The sequence below is a fragment of the Manis pentadactyla genome, chromosome 1, assembly GCF_030020395.1.
Source record: "Manis pentadactyla isolate mManPen7 chromosome 1, mManPen7.hap1, whole genome shotgun sequence".
Classification (NCBI taxonomy): Eukaryota; Metazoa; Chordata; class Mammalia; order Pholidota; family Manidae; genus Manis; species Manis pentadactyla.
Window position 1 is genome coordinate 8016029 of NC_080019.1, and position 20299 is coordinate 8036327.

The window sequence follows — 20299 nt, forward strand, 5'->3', positions numbered from 1 at the left end:
GAGGTCACTCGGTCCAACAGGCCACCTGATGTAGGAGACCCCTTTGTGGAATTTCTGTTTGGCACAGATTATTCAGGTTCTGATTAAACAGTGTGAATGTGGGGAATTTTCAGTCATCAGCCAGAACACCTAGATCCAGATAGCTCAGTTGTGAATAAGAGCTTCTGTATGTTGAGTGGAAATCTGCCTCTGTTTTTAGAATAGTTAAAAAAAATAAAAAATAGAAACCTAACACCACTTCCCATGACAGCCCTTGATATGTCTGCAAACAGAAATCATGTCCCCATGAGTGGTTTCTGCCCTGAGCTAACCACCGCTCTTTTCTGTTGGTTTCTGGATCCTTCGCAACCCTCATCACCCCCCACATGGGGCCCTCTAAGCTGGGACTTAATCTTTCAGTCAGAGGCACCTAGAACTGCATATACTTGACCAGGGCTGAGCTCATTCATGCAGACTACATATCTGTTACTTCCTTTTTTTCTGCTCACCATGCATCTGTTAATGCAGCCTAAGTTTTATAATAGCTATTTCTCTCACCTCTTCCTGACTTACGTCAACCTCAAAGTCATGTAAAATCTTAGGTTCTCTCTTATGTAGCCCTGAGAAGCCTGTGATCCTGTATCTTGTATGTGGGCAGATGAGTTTTCCCAACATTGCCGTCTGTTTTACATTTACCCCGCTAAAACTTGTCTTCTGAGTTTTGGCCCAAATTCTCACCCTTTTCTGAGAAGTTTCTTATGATTCACTTGAATGAACATGTTTGGCTACCAATTACAAATTGCTCACATTAAAATTACTTCATCACCCAATTCCCAAACAAAATTTACATCATCTCAGCTCCGAGACATGTTCCCTTGGAGTCCCCCACTATATGACCCATTCTGGATACCCTGGGCCATTGAATTTAACAAGAGAAGGAGGTCCAGGCAAGCCCTACCCTTGGGCCTCTGGCCCATACACATGACAGGGAGGGGTCACAACGCCTTTACTGCCTGCAACCCTGGTCCAGTATCAGAAAACCTGAGCTGTCTCCCGCCATCCATCATCCCACACCTTCTGGGGAAATGCATGAAAATGAGCTGAGCACATGGAGTCGAAGCAGATGGTTGGGTGGATTCCATGGTGCAGGAGGAGCAGGGGATTCCACAGGGCGGAGGCCCCTGCTCCCACCGTCCTGGACGCAGCACCAGCTGTCAGCAGCTGGACACTAGGGAAAGAGCCACATGCAATTAATACTCCATCTCTCAGGGGCTGTCAACTCTGAAAAATAATAACAATGGCTACGTTTTGTGAAGTGCTTTGAGTTTTCAATATCCTGCTGCCTTGTACTAGTCCTTGAGATGGGAAGGCCGCAAAGTAGTACCCCAGTTTTACAGATGAGGAAATGAAAATTCAAAGAGGTCCGGTGACTTGCCCATACCCACAGCTCTTGGAAAGGTGGAGTTGGGAGTCAAGGCTGGGTGTTCTGCATGGAATCTGGTCTTCCCTTCACAAGGCGTCTCTGAAGCTTACTGTCCACGTCACTGACTAGGAAGTGTGGGTCTGCCTCTGCTTTGGACCCATCACTGGTCCGGATGGCGGAGAGGGCACGCACTGGAGTGTAACCCAGTAGCCGACCTCAGTGGACTCAGAGCACCTTAGAGCACTTTGTTCAGGCACCTGAAAAGCTGGAGAAGGAAGCGGTGGCGGGCGGGCAGTGGGCAAGGTCTCAGGGGGCAGGGATGGGGGCGCAGGGAGAGAAGGGAGTGGCCTAAGCTCCCGGAGACATGGGGTGTGGGGGCCAAGGGGGAGGAAGACAGGATGGAGAGGGCGAGCCAGTGCCAGTGGCAGCCCTTGGCCCAGTGTGGACGGTAAGTACTTTCTACCAGTTATCCGAATAGGCAAATTAATAGACAAAGAAAGTAGAATGGGGTTTTCCAGAGGCTGGGGAGGGGGAATGGGGCGTTAGTGTTTAATGCGGATGCAGTTTCAGTTTTGCAAGACGAAAAGAATTCCGGAGATTGGTTGTATAATGACGTGAATATGCTTAACACTAGTGAACTACACACTTAGAGATGATTAAGACGGTCTATTTTATGTTACATATTTCAGCATAATTTTAAAAAATTAAAAAATCTTAAAGAAATAGCAAATTAAAGTGAAGATATGTCAAAGTCTTTCCACATTTACAATACGGAATCTTTATGCTCCCTGAGAGAGGAGGCAGACATGTAAGAAGAACACTGAGCCGGGCTTTCTACAGGGCTCGGAATAAAATCCAGCTCCTCCCCGCCTCTGCCTTCATCTCCCAGTGCCCTGCGTTCTCTGCGCTCCAGCCGCACAGGCCTCCAGCACGTCCGCTTTGTTTCCATACTGGCATTTTGAATCTACTTGTTCCCCGTGCCTAGAACGTGCATTCTCCAGATTGTTACACACAGATTTTTATCGAGCCCTCTCTATGTGCTCTAGGCATTTGGGATGCATAGAGGGTCTGCCTTCCTGGAGCTGATGTTCTAAGACCAGAAACAATGCACTAGCTATTGCTGCAAGCATAGTGAATTAACGTAGTAAGTTAGGCCAATCGGGGCAATGGGAACAAAAAGAAAAGGTGAGGCAGGAAGGAGGGTCAGGAGAGCTCTGGGGTGGGGAGCAATTTTCAACAGGATCTCCAGGGTGAGCCCCACTGAGAAAGGGACATCTGAGAAAGGGCTGGAAGGAGGGAAAGCCTTGCAAACATCTGGGGGAACCATTCCAGGCCGATGGAACAGTCCATGGAAGTCCGTCAGGCAGGACCTGCTGGTATAAATGGAAATGCACAGAGAGCCGGCATTACAGAGCTCAGGCAAGAAAAAGAAAAACAGACCAGATAAGCATAGTTAAAGGGCTTGACTTCATTAGTCATCTGGGAAATACAAATTTATGATGACTCTACAAACCCACCAGAATAGATAAACTGGGCAGGATAAAATTACTAACCCCGGCAAGGAAGAGGAGCAACCGGGACAGCTCTCCTGCTCTGCTGGTGGGAGGGTAAACTGATGCAACCACTCCGGAAAATTCCTGGGCAATATCTGCTGAAGCTGAACACCATGTAACCCTGTGATCCCTCAATGCCCTTCCGAGGTATATGCCCCAGAAAAATGCACCTCTGTGTTCACAGAAGACATGCACAAGAATGTTCATAGCAGTGCTCTTTATAATAGCCCCAAACTAGAAAGTAACCAATGGCCTCAACAGTGGAAAGGACAAATACATTGTGGTATAGTTATGCAATGGAATACCTACAGCAATGGGAGTGAATGAACCACTAGTAACCACAACAAAAGTGACTAATCTCACAAACTTGATGTGGAAGCCAGGCACACAGTACATGATTCCATTTATATGAAGGTCTAGAATGGGCAAAATCATCCATGGTGATGGAATATGGGACAGTGGTTATCTGGGTTGCGGGCCATCAGTGACCAGAAAGGGAACAAGATGGGGGCTTCTGAAGTTCTGAGGTGCTTGAAACGTTCTGCTCTGGACCCAGGTTTTGGTTTTACAGGTCTGTTCAGTTTGTGAAGAATGTACAAGTTGGACATTATGATTTGCCCATTTTTCCTTAGATATGTTAAACTTGATAGAGTTTTTAGGAAAGATTCTTGTTGGTGGGGGAGAAAAAGCCAAGTCAGGCATGAGGATGAAGGTTTGAGATTCCAGCAATGGAAGCACATCTCTGAAGCTACGAGGAGCCCCTTGGGGGTGCTGGGCTGCGATCCTCTCTTCTCATACCTTCTCTCCTCCTAGGCCGAAGAGTCTCAACAATGGGGGCTGGGTTTCATTCATGTTTGTACAAACATCCAGAATATACTGCATGAAGGTACACACCAGATGTTTGTTGAATGAATAACTGAAGGTATGGGAGGCCTCCCTGCAAACGCAGATGCTCTGGAGATAGAAGACAGTTGTGGATGTTCTGTCCAAGAGTCCAGCATTGTGACCTTCTCCATATAGAAATGGGGGATGATCCTCACCTCGCCCTGAAGAGTTCCTGGGATAATCAAATGAAATCATTCAAAGAAACAGGAAGCATTTGAGCACAGCAAATGTGTTCTGATGTGCCTCATTGGCTTCCATCCATAGATGCCGCTACTTGAGAGTCTATTCTACTCTCCTTCAATGCAATCAGGTATTCATGATACCATGGGGAGTGGGGGGATGCCTGTTACAAATGTCTTCTTTGTTGGATGCAAGCAAAACATTTTTGGACCATTCTGATTTTAGGTGACAAGCAACTATCCTCTGAGCTACAAGCTGCCCTAAGTTCTCTCCCGCACTAGAGAACCTGGTCTCCAGGTAATTCCTGTACTTCACTAGCAAGCATCCTCTTGCCTGTTGGGGCAGCTCCATTCGTAAGAGATAAAGACTAGAAACAACCCAAATGCCCATCAATGGGAAAATGCGTAAACAAACGGTAATATATGCATATAATGGATTTCATACGCAGGAAAAAGAAGGAAAGAAAGAATGAACTACTGCTACATGCAGCAATACGGATGGGTTTTCTTACAAGGGAAGTAAGCCAGAAAAGAAGCTTCTGAGTTTAAAAGGAAAAGCTTCACTCCTCCTGCAATTTTATGGTTTAACAGTCTATGCCTGCTCAGGAGCCTCTTGTGCAGAAAGTGAGACCCCTCCATGTCTGGGTCATCAATTATCAATGGTAAGAGAGGCTCCACCCATATCCTGGGCTGCACTTGGGTCCCTGTCCTCAGGGCCCTGATGGGTAAGGTGCACCAACAGTGCAAGCTCTTTGTCCCAAGTAAAGTGGGACATCACCAGGTCTCTCCAACCCGCTGCATATCTTGTGGATACACACATCTCTGCAACCAAGATTCCTAGACACAACACTTTGAGCACATTTCTGGCTATTTTTAAGATTACATCCCTAGGAATGTTGGTGAATTTATGGGCGACTAAAAAACACTCTTCTTCATGAGAAGCAGCAGAAGGGCGGTTAGGCACAAACCCTAGAGTCCAACCGCCTAGGGTGGACTCTGCTCTGCCACTTGCAGGCTGCTTCAGGGACAAGTTAGTGCATGCCTCTGTCCCTCTAAAGCGGGAACAGCAGTACCTGCCCCACCGGGCTGGTAGTGTAAATGAGTTTAACATGTGAGAAGCGCTTGGCAGTACCAAGTAGCGCACGGTATCCTATAAGGTCTTTCCCCCTTCCTGCCCTCTGTTTTTGCACCCCCACAACTCCCAGTCTTGTTATTTTTATATAATTCGTGCTTTTGCCCTCTGCTCAGTGGAGCCTCGCACTGGGGCTGCCTCCCTGCACGGTCAGGATGCACAGTCACTGAAAGTGACTCAGCTGTTTCTGACTCAGCTGCGGGTTGGCGGCCACACTGCTGCGAGAGCTGTGCCCTGGCAAGCTGTTCTCAAACTGTCTGACCCTCAAATACTGAGACTGAATTTTTAACCGATAAATGGGAGCGTGTTTGTGAATGTTCTCTTCAGAGCTCTGTTTGTGAATGTTACCTTAGGAGCCCTGTCCCTGGGGTGCTGCTCATGTAAACTGATGTTGCTGCCATGGGTCAAACTATATTTGGAATTTCCCTGACACCTTCCCCATCACTGCCCCCGATCTGAATGTAATGAACTCTCTTAACATTTTGGTGAGCTCTCTTTTGTAAAACGTATTCGGTCATGCTTAGGTTTGCAGTATTTGTGCCTGAGCCCACCTCGCTTCAGGGATTGCAACCCTCCTAAGGACAGTGAGCCTGTCCTACCCTTCCCGTGTGCGCCGGCCCTGTGCTGTGTCCGCGCTCCATAAACGCTGGCATTACTGCGGGGGGTGCGGGCGTTGGGAGTGACTTTGGGAAGTTCCTTCAGCACCCATGGAGCGCTCTGCTGAATATTCCCAGGGTGGCCCGTCTGTGTCCTCCGGGAGTGGATGTGACTTCAGGGGAGCACATGAAGTCATTCTAAGCCAAGTTTGGTGAATGAATTGAGCAATGTCAATTCTGTCCTATAAATAAGTTTATGAGCCTGGTTTCCTTGCATGGTTCATATGCCAGGCCCAGCTGCCATTCCCATAGAAGCTTTCCAAAAAGTATTTTGAGCAGGGCCTTTAGGATAGGGGCGTGGAGTCCCGGGACGCGGCCGACTTCCCTGCTCTGGAGCGCGCAGGCGTTCCTGCGTGGGGCTGTAATGCTGAGATTGGCCACCAGAGGGGGACATGTTCCAGGCCCCAGGGGAACCTCTGCAAATGCTCCAAGAACTTTTTATTTATAAAGACGGGCCGCCAGAGCAGCTGCAGCTCACATCTCGGTCAGTACCTAGCAGAGCTGCTGGTGGCTCCACAGAATATCTCCAGAGCACTGCCTGGGGCTGGCCGAGACACGGCCCCAAGACAGGCACCCCCAGCCACAGGCCCCCACTGGCTCACCAGGTGGATCCCGTCTCTGAGCCGATCCTCCTGGAAGAGTGACCTGAGACAAGTCCCTGGACACCCTGCAGCCGTTTTCTATGACCCTGTCTGGATTTGGCTGGCGGTGGGCACAAGCTCTGAGGGGCTGTTTGGGTCTCAGCACAGCGGCAGCAGCCAGCTCTCTGGCCCCCATGCTGAATGCAGGACACTGAGAGGACAGGCTCTGTGGCCTCGGTGGTGGCGCGCAGGTGAGTCTTGGCACTGACTTTGTCCTCGCACCAGTGTCTTACTTGGGCATGGTGTCCTGAAGGTGGCCGGAGGACTCTGGGATGTGGCAGGTGGAGCAGGGCACTGGCACGGGCATCCTCAGGGTGTGCAGCATGGAGCTGCCAGGGCCAGGTGGGCAGGTCCTCGTTGTCAGCCTGTGAGGTCCCCTGGGCCCTCACCCAGCTGCGTGGGCTGGCAAGCACGAGCCTGCATCTGGGGGGGATACTGCTTTAGTGGCAACTCTGCCTGGCTTGTGTCACAACTCAAGAACCTATTCAGAAAGCAGATGGTACATGTGATATCAGTTCACGCTTGGGGAGCATTTGCATGTGTGTGCACGTGTGCCCAGTGGCGGAATGCACGAAGGGAGAGCTCATTTATAAAACATCTGCACCTCTCCAGCGTTGGGTTAGATTTAGGTTAAATACGCGCAGTTAGAGGAGGAAAGGGCTTAAAAATAAAACCCCCTTAGCCATTCTGTCGCTGGAGAGGGCCACACTCATGGGGATTTTGACTTGGTCTCGGTGAGCTGAAAGTTACCAAAGGGAGCTCAGAGCCCCGCTGAGTTAGACGCCCGAACCCAGGGTGACACTCTTTGCAGCGCCACCTTCGGCAGGAAGAATTGGTGGTTGTGCTTCTCCCCGTCAGACAGGGTGGCCCAAGGCTTCACAGTCTCAGCTGATTGTGCCAAGTTCCCCAATATCAAGAAATGGAACCAAGATAGGTCCCCAGGTCCTCTGAGCACCCCTCACCCTACAGGCCTGCACAGCACTGCCTGGGCTGGGGCAGTGGATGGGGCACTTCAGCTCTTAAATGCAGCATAAGACACACCTAAGAAGCCACTAAAGTGTCCTCTCCCTGGGAAGGAAGGCCCACTCTTGACTTGAAACACAGAGGCCCAGGCTTCATCCCCAGGTCACTGTGGCCTCCCCACCCTCCCATGTGACCCTGGCTCCCTCCCTTCCAGCTCTCAGAGCCTCTTCTTTGCCCCCTGGACTCCCATGTGACTCTCTTCTCTGCCTGGTCATGGCCCGTAAAGGTGGCCACCGATAGGCCATGCTTCCTGGAGAAAGCAGCCTCATGGGTGAGCCGGGGCATGGGGCGAGCCGGGGCAGCGGGCGGGAAGCCTTTGTCTGGTGCCTTACTTGACCCTGACATCCACTGGCCATGCCTCGTTGGACCTAGGATGGCTTCTCTTTAAAAGAGGGGCAACGGACTGGTGCCACCTGCCCCCATCACAGTGCTGCTGGGAGGGCAGAGAGACTCCTCCCAGAAAGGGTCTGTAACTCTGGGCGTATGCCCACGCTAGAGCTTCTGCTCACTGTCCCCGCTCTCTGCAGTTAGTCGTGCCTTGCCTGGGAGCACAGACTTGGCCCAACCAACTATAAGACCAAGGACTGAAGGGTCCAAATTCCTGTCCCCCATTCCCTAAGAAAGAAAAACAGCCCAAAATAAAACCCAGGGCCCACAGAACATTCTTAGGTTTCATTCCTGAGTAACAAACACGAGGCGGGTTGGCTGAGCATTCCCACCCTCATCTCCCTCACATCTGGCCTCCTGCTTGGCCCCAGCCCCTCTCCGCTCTCCCCAGGGCTCCGCGGAACCAGCTGAGGGGCGGGGAGGGGGCGAGGGGGGCCGCCCTGCAGACACGTTCCAGATAAAGCCGAGCAAGCCTGCATTCCAGCTCTGGTCCAGGAGCTCATGGGCAGGCGGGGAAGGTGGAAACGAAGAGAGGGGTTACTCTGACCCTGGTCTGCCTGCACTCCCAGCATACTCTGCTGCTCTGCCCTGTGTGACCTCCAGGCAGCACGCTGTTGCCTTTGGCAAAGAGAGGGTTACTGCATGCGTAAGGGACACTGGCCTCCTGCTTTGCAGCTCCCCAGGACTGAGGCCAGAGGGAGGGGTTCCACATAGCGTGCTGGGGAAACAAGGGAGGGTCCCCGTAGCTTAGCAACATGGAGCTGCTCAGGGCCCCACCTAGAGGCCCTTAGTGGGTGGAGAACTTGGATGGAGGGCAGAGGTATTGGGAGACGGCGGACTGGACTCACATGAGCTTGGAGAAGCAGGGGCGGGAGCCGTCCTGGGGCTCGGGGAAGCCCTGGGGCAGGGAGGAGGGATCCTGGCAGAGCTGCGGGCTCTCCTCTGCCCCGCCCTCCCGCAGGCTGGGAGGAAGGCCCGCAGAGATGGGACGCACCCTGACTGTGCGTGCGCCCATGTGTGTCCCGTGTGTGCGCGTGCAGGCCTGCGCATGTGTGCAGGGCATGTGGCATCTCATTGCTTGAAGAGACAAGGGCAAAAGCCCTCATGTAGCATCCGGGGCCAGGGGAAGGACAGTTGTACGGCAGCTCGTCAGTTCTGGGCTGCTCTCAGTCCTGAAGTCAGAGGTGTTTGGAGACAAAAGTCGAATCATGAAAATAGGGCATTCAGGTTTTCCTCGGCTTGGCAGAGCAGTTCAGCCAGCCTCCTCCTTCATCATCTGTACTTGTTGAAGCAGTTCTGATGCCTTCTTCCCCACCCCGCCTTGGAAGGGGACCCGACTGGCTGCTCCCCTCAACCAGGGCCGCTGTCCCTGCCCACCTCACCCCCTGCCCCAGGCCCTTGCCATCCCCTCCCAGGTGGAAGAGCCCTGGCTCAGCCCTCTGGGCTTCCGGCTTGAGTTTGCTCGCCCTTCAGCTTGGGACCTACCTATCCTCCCAGACACTTTAATCTTCCAAAACTTTTGCTCTTTAAAAGTGAACTTTTTTTGATTTAAGAAGCTAGATAGTCAAAGAGCATCAGAACCGAAGGTCAAGCTAAAACAATAGCTGGAACTGAGCTGAAAGCTGAGAAATTTATAAAATCATTGAGCACACATGTAAGAAAAAGAATATTAAATGTTTTAGGTAAATAAATACTTTGTAGTTCAGTTTGAAAAATGGACCTTTTTTATTACACAAAAATGCAAAGACAATTGTAGAAAGCCCAGAAAATCCAGCAGACAAAAATAAGCACACAATCTCCACAGTCCCCACCACAGTCCTGTAATTCATGTCTCACCCGAGCAGCCCAGAACACCTCTGAATGTAATCTTTCTGGTCCGTACACAGGACATGTGTGTATAGTACAAACTGGGACTGCGTTGAGTACACTTGGGTAAACAGGCCGGTTCATTTAGAAGAGCAACCATTTTCCCAGGTTGGTGGGTGCATTCCTGGAGCGCCCCAGAGTACACCCAAAGCTCCAGCGATTCAGAGCATCTGAACACCAGGCCCTGCCCTGGTCTGCCCAGGTCCGAGGGTCTGGGGGACCCCAGCGAGGCTGCCTGCCCTCGGGCTCCCAGGGGAGATGAGACCCTGCTGAGACCAGCTCCTACCGACCACAGCAGCCCAGTCGGGTTTGGGAGCAGCTCTGGTCTTAGCTGTGTAGGCTGGTGCTTACCACATCCCACGTTGGGCTCAGTTTGCCTCATTTCTGAAAGAGCAGAAGCCCAAGTCCCTTTGATGTGCTTGGGGCTCAGAATTTTTCTTGTTATACAAAAATGCAAATGCATTGTAGAAAACCCAGCAAACAAAAATAAGCAGGAAGCTTAGAAATTGTTCTGTCCCACCCCCACCCCCCCACCCCGACCCTAATGACCCCAGCTTGAGGCTCTAGCGCTCCTGAGAGCTGTTGAAGGGAAGAGGACAGATCCCAAATCAGAAAGGTCCACAGGACCTTGACCTTCCCAAGTACTGAGGAAGGTGGGGTGCGGGGCCAGGGTCCTGAGGACCTGGTGGATGACACCTGCTGAGGAGAGGGTCGCAGGTCAGGCTCGGGGGCCCAGCGCAGGTGTTCTGTCCGTTTGTCTCTGTCCCACCTATAGTTTATTCTCTCTCTCGCCCCTGCTCCCCTTGCTGGCGTGGCTGCCCTCGCTGCTGCAGGACACTATGGAGAACAGAGCCATGTACCTGCACACTGTGAGCGACCGTGACACCAGCTCCATCTTTGAGGAGCCCTTTGACGGCAGGAGCCTGTCCAAGCTGGACCTGTGCGAGGATGGTGAGTGCTTCTGGCTCGGTTCTGGGGTGCGAGGTCGGACCTGCACCCACCTCCGACCTTGGCATCATTCCAGAGCACTGGTGACCTCCATCTAACACTTCATATTGAACTTTATGCTTTGAAAGGTCTCTTCCGTGTGTTCCTGATTTATGCACCTCAGCAAACCTGTGTGGTCAGTGAGATGGGCTGGTGGAGGCTGAGGAAAGCACCCTGGATAGCACAGCTCGTCAGTCCCAGAGGGGTTCCGGCCTTGGCTCCTGGGCAGTGCCCAGGCCTCGCCACCATCCTCTCCTCCAAGGGAGTGAGGCTAGACTCAGGCTCAGGCATCCAAACCAATTCGCCTAGTCCCTCTCACGTGAGAGCGCCCAGTCCATGCCCCTAAGCGTTTGTGAGGGGCGAACACACCTCCCCAAGGTGCTTGTTCTACCCGTGGTCTGAGGCCCCATGTCATGCCATGGGAAGGGGAACCCCGTGCCAGTGACCCAGGGAGCACCACACCTCTGGGGGCTGGTTATCTGCTAATTCTCTGGAGATGGACCTGGTGTAGCTTCCTCCAAATTGCCCACAGCCCCTTCCCAACAGCCTGACTCCCGTGCACCCGGCATAGCGCTCTGCACTTCAGAGGTGCTTAAGGAATGCTGCTATTTGCATGAATGCGCTCCTCTTTGTAGTGAGAGCCAGAGAGAAGAGCATTCTCCCCACTTCAAGGTGAATAGATGGAAACATTCAGAAGAGTCTTGTAAAGACTTACGGTCAGTTAGACAGGCAGTAATAGTCAGGGCTCTCCAGAGAGACAGAAGCAGGAGGATGTGCACATACAGAGATTAATTATGGAACTGGCTTCTGTGGTTATGGAGGCGAGTACCCAGGACCTGCCATCTGTGGGCAGCTGGCGGTGTAATTTAGTTTAAGGCAGGCCCGAGAACCAGAGGAGCCAGTGGTGGAAATTACAGTTTGAGGGGCAGAGGGGATGAGATGGCATGTCCCAACCCAAGCAGACAGGCAGGCAGCACAAAGTTAATTCCTTTGCCTTTTGTGCTATCCAGGCCTTCAGCTGATTGGATGAGGCCCACCCACACGAAGGAGGGCCATCTGCTTTCCTGAGTCCACGGACTCAAATGCTAATCTCATCCAGACTGATGTGAATAGGGACACACTGTGGCCAGTCCAGTTGACACATAAAACTAACCATCTCTGAGGCTTTTATTCAAGCTCTTTCTCAAGCACCATGTTTTGTTTGCTCTGCTCTGCTAGCTGCCTTTGCATTGAAAAAACTCAAGCAGAGGAATGGCCCCCCTCCTACCTCAGCTGTGTCTCTGCTTGCACAGGGCGCTGAGTGTAGGCAGGGGAGCTGGGTGGCTCAGGGCTCAGGCTCATTCTCAGCCGGGAGAGGAGACAGGGGATTGGGGCTTGGGACTGATACGCTTCCTCACCCTGCCTTGGGGAACTCCCCACTGTGATACCTCTTCCTCTGGATTCCAGCTGACAAACTCATTTTGAGGTCCTACTATGTGTCAAGCTGTGGGTTCAGTGCCAGGGCAGCTCCAAAGAGAAATCAAATCATCCTTGTTCTCAAACAGAAGGGACTGGCCTGGGGACAATGACCATGCTATAAAGTTTAGGCAACAATATGTGCAATTACAGTAGTCCCCCCTTATCCTTGGTTTCATTTTCCGCAACCTCAGTTACCCTCAGCTGTCCACCCGAGAAGCAGATGATCCTCCCTCTGACGAAACATCCGAAGGTCAGTAGTGGCCTAATGCTAGGTCACAGCGCCCACGCCACTCACCTCGCCACCTCATCACACAGGCGGTTTATCATCTCACATCATCACAAGGAGGGTGGGTGCAGCACGAAGGATATCTTGAGAGAGAGAGACCACACTCACATTATTTTTATTACAGGATATTGTTATCACTGTTTTATTTTATTATTAGTTATTGCTGTTAATCTCTTACTGTGCCTAATTTATAAATTAAACTTTACCACATGTATGGATGTATAGGAAAAGACAGTATATGTAGGCTTCGGGACTGTCTGTGGTTTCAGTCATCGATTGGGGGTCTTGGCACAAATCCCCCATGAATAAGATAGATTACTGCATTCAAGTGAGGGAGAAGCCGCTCTGGAAAAGACCATAAAGACTGCACACGATTCTGTGAGAGAAGGGGTGGGTGGGGAATGTGTGATTGGCTGAGCCGCACAAGCTGGGCCAGTGTCCTGTGGGGTCAAAGCTCCGTGGGGCAGAGAGGAAGGGCCTGGGAGCTGGGGGGCGGGCCAGTGTCCAGTTCTTCCCTGTCGGCACAGCAGCGAAGGGTTCCAGACCCTCTGGTCTTTCCCTGTCCCCAGGAAAGAGGCTGGTTTGGCGGGAGCTGGGGCTCCCCACAGTGGGTGTGACTGGAGGACCACCGGGGCCAGCCTGGGTGCCTAGGGGGTGGCCCTGGGGTAGACCTGGGGTGAGAGGTGTCACCGGGCCATGCATCCTACCCCTCACCTCTGCTTACCCTCCCTTTTTCTGAATCCCAGATTAAAAGTAATCATTTGAGTCAGAAGGACTGAAAAATAACTGTAGCCCCAGCCATCGTGCTCTCCAGGCTCGCCACCCCTCTGTCCCCCACCCGATACCCCTTGTGCGGAGATCTGACCAGGGGGCAGTTTGGAGCCCTGCAGCAAGTCCTCGGGGTCCCCCGAGGCCCCGTGCCTTATGGAGGTCAGGCGGTAGAATGGTGAGAAACGGGGTCACGGCTGACTCACTCCACCAGGGACAGGAGAACTGACAACCCATCTCTGGGCCTCAGTGTCTTCGTCCGCCAGAAGGGCCGAGGGGTGTCTCTGAGGTCTTGTCCAGTTCCAAAATTCTGTGCATAGAAACAGACGTGGTCATCACGTTCGGGTTGGGATCCTTTTAAAATCTAAGTCGGAACATGATGCCGCTCTGAGCAAAGCCTGCAGACTCGCACCTCAACAGGGGGAGGGCGAGGGCCCTCCCTCCCCAACAGGGCGCTCTGCCGAGGCCACTGCCCCCACCCACTCAGCTCACCTCCTGCCCGTCCTGGCTCAAATCTCAGCCTCTCCATTCCTGGGACCCCCTGCCCTCCTGGACTCCTGTCCCTGCTCCTCTTTCCTTTTTCCCCATAGTCCTTGTCTCCCCTAACATGCTGTATGATTCTCTTATTTATTGTGTTCATCATTTGCTGTCTGTGCCTCATGGGAACATTACAGGCTGGACAAGGGCAGGCATCTCCATTTTGTTCATTGATTCTCCCAAGCCTAGCACCCAGTAGGCGCTCACTAAGTATTTGCTGAATGAATAAATGAACAACGAACACAGGGGTCCTTGAATACTCAAGGTGGCAAAACAGACACCTTCTAAGCCTGATTTCCAAATTGTCTGCGTCTCCCTCCTCTTCATCCCGGGGTCCCTGTGTGGAGTGGGGGACATGAGGACCCTGGAAAGGCGAGAGGGCTGAGATGAAAACAGCCACCTCAGCTCGTGGGTTTCCGGTTTGATTTTTACTCTTCCCTTTCATTTCAAAGAGAAAACTCTGACTTGGGGAAATTCAAGCCAGATTGGATCTGTTTCCCCAGGATTTTCCTTCTGCTTTGATGCTCATGCCCAGATGTAACAGGAAGGGGAGCGGGAGGGGCGAGGCATCCGGGGGGCAGCGGCGGGTTGACGGCAAAAAGTAGGGGACAGAGATGCGTAAATGTGGGGAGCCCCAGCCACCCCGTGGGTTTGAGGGAATTAAAATAGTATGGCTGGCAGGCCCTGCAGGGGCCCCAAGTCCCTCCAGGAGTCTCCCCTTGAAGGTGGGGGGCGGGAGGAGAGGCATGAGGATTCTGGAATCTGGCGAAGCGAAGTGCAGAGCTGCAGCCCAGATACTGAAGTGTGACTCAGACTTGAGTGCAGGTGGGACTCAAGACGTTGGGGTGGGAACCTATTCTGGCAGTCCTGTCTGACAGCCCCGCTCCCCCACCTCCCTGCCTTCCCCTCCTGACTTCTCTCCTCCCCCCCTGCCTTAGGTCTACCTGCATTTCTCCTACCAGGTGAGAAGGGAAGGTTACAAGCTTCGGCTCCTCTCCCCTTCCACGAGAGGCTAGGGTGCCCCTGCTTGGTGCCCCCTGCCTGCCTCGCTCCCCAGCTCCTGCTTCGGAAAGTCCTCAGGACCTCTCTGCGCCCCTTGGTGGGGCCACCCCAGGACCCTGCCTCCTGCCTGTGTCTGGGCTGCCAGCAGCCTCACTGCAGCCCCAGGGGCAGGGACACCCCCTCCTCTGGGTCTCCTATGAGGAGAAGCCCTGGCTCTTTCCTGTGTTGCTGGAGTTTTGAGGAAGAGCTCATTGCACACGCAACCTCCAAGGTCCTTGAGCCAAGCCTTCTGTGACCTCGATGCCCATGTACACCTCCATTTGAACAGAAACCCAAATGGGCCGGCCGGGCCAGCCACCACTTCCTCTCTCCCCTCCCGGATTCTGCCTTCCTGTGCTCTCCTGGATAGCTGTGGGCCCCTCTGGTCCGGCGCCAGGAGGTGGAGGACGCGGAGGGCTGGGTGTGGGTGGCGTTTGCGTGGGCCTGGCTGATCCACGGCTCTTTCCAAGGGCCAGAGAGAGGTGTGAGTGTCAGAAAATATTGCAGTCTTGCTCACCCGCGGCCTCAGGCGCTCCCCACACTGCGGTGTCATCCATGGGCTGCAAATGGGAGGCCCGCAGAGGTAATGAGTTGCACATGCTCCTGGCCGTGCCTGGACGCCTGCAGCCAGGCTGCTTGCTGAGTGGAGGGCCCGAGGCCCCCATTCCTGCATTCCTTCCCCATGAAATTCATTACTCTCCTGGGGGATCCCCCGCATCTGCCTTCTCATCTGTTGGGTCTCCGGGGTTCATCTGATGGAGGTGAGGGCTGCCCGGCAGCCTCCCAAGGGAGGGAGTGACTTCCTGGGAGGGTCTTGCCAGGCCTTACAGAGGATCAGTGCCCTCTGCAAGTTGGAGAATCAGGCACCGGGGCAGGAGAAGAGCAGAGAGAACAACTCAAGCAGCTCGTCCTGCTCTCAGGGCTCAGACCCTGCCGAGTAAGAGCCGAGAGCAAAGCCCTGCTGGGTAAGTCTGGTCACAGAGACCAGGCTGGATCCTGGGTCGCTCTGCCAGATGGTCTGTCCCTCCACAGCACAGGGAACAGCCTGGGGAGGTGACAAGAGCCTGGGCCCTGATGGTGGGCTGCTCTGGGCTGGGTGCAGGGGGCTCTCTGTCGGCGGCTCCACCCCAGTTGGCCACCACTCAGCCGGTGTTGACCTCACTGGGTTTGGCCACTGGGAAGCCACCCTGGCAGAAGACAGGGAGATTGGAGTATTTATCCTCCCAGATGCTGTCCTGTGGGGTCACCTCAGGCTGTCTGGGTCTTTCCACCCAAGGTCACAGCCTCTTGTAAGCCACCCTTTCTGCGTGGACTTCCCTCTTCCGTGTTCCCTGACCCTTGGGGTCTGGGGTGCTTTCAGCCAGGGGACACCACTCTAGCCCTTGTGAGCATCTTTCACCCTGGCTACATCTTTGCACATATTCCCATTGTTAAATCCTGTGATGTCTCTTAATTTGGGTGGGCCACCTCTTTCACTGGGGTCCTGGACCCCAGAATGCGGGTAATGTTACTCATTACAGTGGGAGAAGCAGGTGATTCAGGTGCAGCACCCCGCACTGCAGACCCTTGATGCACATGTATTTCACCTCCCTGCCCTTTGGGGAGTCCTTTGCAGATCCCAGAAAAGAAGGAGAGGTGGGGACCGGGGAGCTGGGAGCTGGTGTGGCAACTCGGCTGTTCCAGCAAACACAGACACCATTCTCAGGGACTTGTGGCCTGGTGGGTATATTAAGGTTGGTTCTTACCTCTGCTCAAGAAAGCATAGTTTTGGTTAGTGGGCTTCCTCATGAAGCCTAAGTACTCAAGGAAATAAAGGAAGTCCTTTTAGACCTCTTCCCCAAATAGGGCCTGTAAGAAATATTCTGGGTCCCAGGGGCTCCTGGACCTGCCGCATGTGTGTGTCTGTCCATCCCCCACCCTGACCAGAGGCAGCTGGCTTCCAAGGGCCTCCCTGCAGGCTGTACCGTAAAGGCAGAGGGATGAGTTTTGCTGGCCCTGGGTGCAGGGCTTGGAGTCAGAGAAGTCCAGATGCCCAGGGAGCTCTGCCCACCTAGGCCGCATGGAAGGAGCCTCTACGCCCTTCCCTCACCCAGCTCCCAGCCCCTAAGCCGTGCCGTGCCTGCGTGGCATTAGTCCAGGGCGGTGGGGATGGCTCCCAGGGGAATGCCACTGGCCTGCCACACTCTGGAGTGGGTGGGCTGGGAGGGGGCAGCATCGTAAGGGGACGGGACTTCAGGAGGTGCCCTGGGTCGGGGGGTGGTGAGTCAGGGCATGGTCACCCTTCTTCACATCCCCCGTTCCTCCCCACCCATGGCCTTGCTCTTGTGTTCCGGCCCTTCACTCCCTTATTCATTCATTCATGTTCTCATCTTCATCTGTCAACAAGAAAGGAACTCTCTTCAGGCTTCCCGCTGGCTACGTGCAGCGAGGGTGCGAGGAGGCACGAGACAAGACAAGCAGTGAAAGGATAAGGTCTGATTTGCATCTTCGAACGGACCTCTAGCTGCAGTAGGACGCTGGGTTTGCCAGCATGAAGGTCACTGTGACCTCTGCAGAGCTATTCCAGTGGAGAGAGAGAGAAGCCAGAGTTCAGTGCGTTAAGTCTGACTCGAAAGAGGGAGAGGACTTGTGTAGACTCTGCTTTCAAGGAGCCCAGCTGTGAGGTTGGGAAAAGAATCAATGGGCTTGCTAGGGGGTAAAGGGTGCAGGTGAGTTCAAATAATCCAGGTGAGAAATGCTGTTGCCTCAGAAGAGGTGGTAGCAGAGAAGGAGGCGAGAGGTGACCCAGTTCTGGATGTGTGGCTTTAATTAGGGATGGCAGTGGGGTGTGAGAAAATGAGATGAGTCCGGGCAGGGAGCACTGGCACCTGCCGTGCCGAGGGGTCTGTGCACCCGGCATCCCTGGTGTCTGTGTGTCCGAATCTCCTCTTCTTAGAAGGACAGCGGTCAGGTTGGATTGCCACCCCCCATCCCGCCTGAAACAGACTTGTTGTAGTTCAATCACCTCTTTAAAGACCCAAACACAGTCACATTTGGAGGTCCTGGAAGCTAAGGGTTCAACACAGGAATTTGGGGGTGGGGGAACACAGCTCAGCCCATAACATCTGGCAAAAACCATCGTAGTGAAGTTGGGTGGGAGGAGGCTGACTGGAGTGGGCACAGGAGAGAATGGGAGGAGAATTGGGTGCAGTGGGTGGGTACACGCGATCTTTCAAGAAATACTGATGCACGAGAGGACAGAGAAATGGAGGAGAGAGGGAGGTCAGGAGAGGTTATTGTTTTATGTTTTAAGATAGAATAAGTAGTACGGCTCATGTGGACTGAGTGACGCTATGCAGAGGGAAGCACTGGCTGAGCAGAACTGCTGCACTTACGTCCTTGAGTCAGAAGAGGAAGAATCTAACGTGAAGTCAGGAGCGTTGGCTCACCCAGGAGCACAGACAGTTCAACCGCAGGGACTAAAGGGACAGCAAAGTGCAAGGGCCTGGAGGCAGGTCAGGGGTCTCGTGGCGGGAGCTTAAGGAAGAAGCTCTCTCCTCTCTGCTCCTGTCTTCTCAGAAAGGATTCAGAGAGTGAGGGTGGACGAGGACGTATGGAGCAGGCGTCCGGGCGGAGAGTGTGTGGCTGGACCAGGCACAGGTGACAAGCCCCCGGGTAGGGCCCACTTAGGTCGGTGGTCGTGAGCTGAAAGTCAGTCCAGTCGGCACGGTGGTGTGTCTTTCCTTTTTCCAGCTTTGCTCAGCTATGTGGATGGAAGCACAGAGTTGCAAAGTTAGATGGAACCAGGGTCAGTCTTGGCCAAGTGAGGGTGAGGAAGCCACGGAGGGGTGAGGGAGGTGAGCGGTTTCCAGTCATGGCTTGTAGGTCGGACAAGAAGGACAGGACGGGGAGAGATGGTGCAAAGGCAGTAGGGTCCTCGGGTTTGTAGGTCCCGGGCAGGTCGGGGTTCTTCGGGGAGCACACTGGGAAAGTGCAGCGTTTCAAACAGAGATTAAGAAAGGGTTTCGTTACCGGGAAGTCCCATAGAAATGTAATGCGAGCCACATAGGCAATTTTAAACTTTCCAGTAGCCACATAAAAAGATAGACACACATGAAACTAATTTAAATCCAGTAATAAATTCTATTCAATCCAGCATTCCCCAAATATTATCATTTTGATATGTAATCACTATAAAAAACTATCAAGGTGTTTATATTTTCTCTCCCATGCTGAGCCTGCAAAATCTAGTGTGTACTTTACACCCAAGCTGGTCTCAGTCGGGGCTGGCCACATGTCCAGTGCGTCAGGGTGGAGGCTGAAATGAGGGGAGGAGAGGAGGCCAGGCCGAGTTAGAGCTGGGGATCCAGAGAGAGCCACACGGAGCCTGGCGAGGGGGAGGGCGGGCAGGCGCCCCCGAGCACCAGTAGGATCCTCGTCTTGCCGGGGGCAAGTCTGAGCTTCTTTTAGGGAGATGAAAGACAGTTCTGCAAGTAGCAGTGAGGAACAAAGAAAGACTCAGCACCCTTAGGCCGGTTATGTGAGAGTGAGAGCGGGATCCGCACTAGGAATATGAGGGAGGTGGGTTTCAATTAGAGCAAAGTAAAAGAAGTGTTCAGGGCAGAGACTGTGAAAATCGGGGTTATTTGGGTGAATGGCTGGGAGGTCCAGGGGCCACAGTGGGAAGGTTTCAGCAAGTAGGAAGGAAGATGGGGGTCAAAGGGGCATACCCAAGGCTGTTTGGGGATTACAGTAGGGCAGGGAGTCTGGGGGTCTTGGGGCTCCTGCAGAGCTGATCTCCGCCAGGGCCCAGGGCTCCAAGAGGCCGGCAGTGCTGGTCTGGGGCAGAAACTGATGGTGAGGGTTTAAGTGTTTGCAGGAGGGGCCTTGCCAGGAGCACAGAGTCCTAGGGACCACCTCCCCTATTCCCCCACGGGGGTGTCTGCGCCAGGGCAGGGGGCTCTTGTCCTGTGGACCAGGAGCTCTGAGTTTACTTTGGCTCTCCTGGAGGGGAGGAAGCAGGGGAGGCGAGCGGAGGTGGTGGGAGGGTGGCGGGTCCCTCCGAGTGATTATGATAGAGGTGACCGTGGCGCAATGCCTGCCCTTGAGTGAGCGGGTAGGCGCGGTGCTCAGGGCTTCCATACATTGTCTCCACTAAACCTCAGCATGTATTTCTGTTTGTTGATGAGAAGATGGTCTTAGGCAAAGTAAATAGCCCAGTACCACCCAGCTGGTCAGAGGCAGAGCAGGGCTCAGATGCACAGTTGTTAGCACTTAAACCTGCACCCTCAGCAGCACGCCTGGGAGCTGGAGACCCCGTGCAACCCAGGGCTGGGCTGGTGGGTGCCAGGGGCTGTGGGAGTGGATGCCTGGAGTTTAAGGTTTCAGAGGTGGAGACGTTCTGGGCCAGGACGAAACAAGGGTGGTGCTGTGAAATAAATGGTGACAGTGCAGGGAACAGATGGAATGGATTATGCTAAGAGGTGCTGTGGCAGGATATAGATATAAATGCACATAGG

General features: G+C 53.5%; 1 protein-coding gene across 3 annotated transcripts in view; it reads left to right on the forward strand.

The window, feature by feature from the left end:
* Nucleotides 1-6239: 6239 nt before the first annotated feature.
* SCARA5 (scavenger receptor class A member 5) overlaps nt 6240-20299 on the forward strand; it is a 108120-nt gene continuing 94060 nt past the window's right edge. For 2 of the 3 annotated variants that reach the window (XM_036889085.2, XM_036889086.2), the window contains exons 1-2: nt 6241-6639; nt 10558-10675. In XM_036889085.2, the coding sequence (XP_036744980.2) occupies nt 10564-10675 (112 nt within the window). In that variant the 5' untranslated portion in view covers nt 6241-6639; nt 10558-10563. Of the gene's footprint in view, nt 6640-10557; nt 10676-20299 lie in introns of all 3 variants that reach the window. The other variant, XM_057506925.1, reaches the window with a different exon arrangement.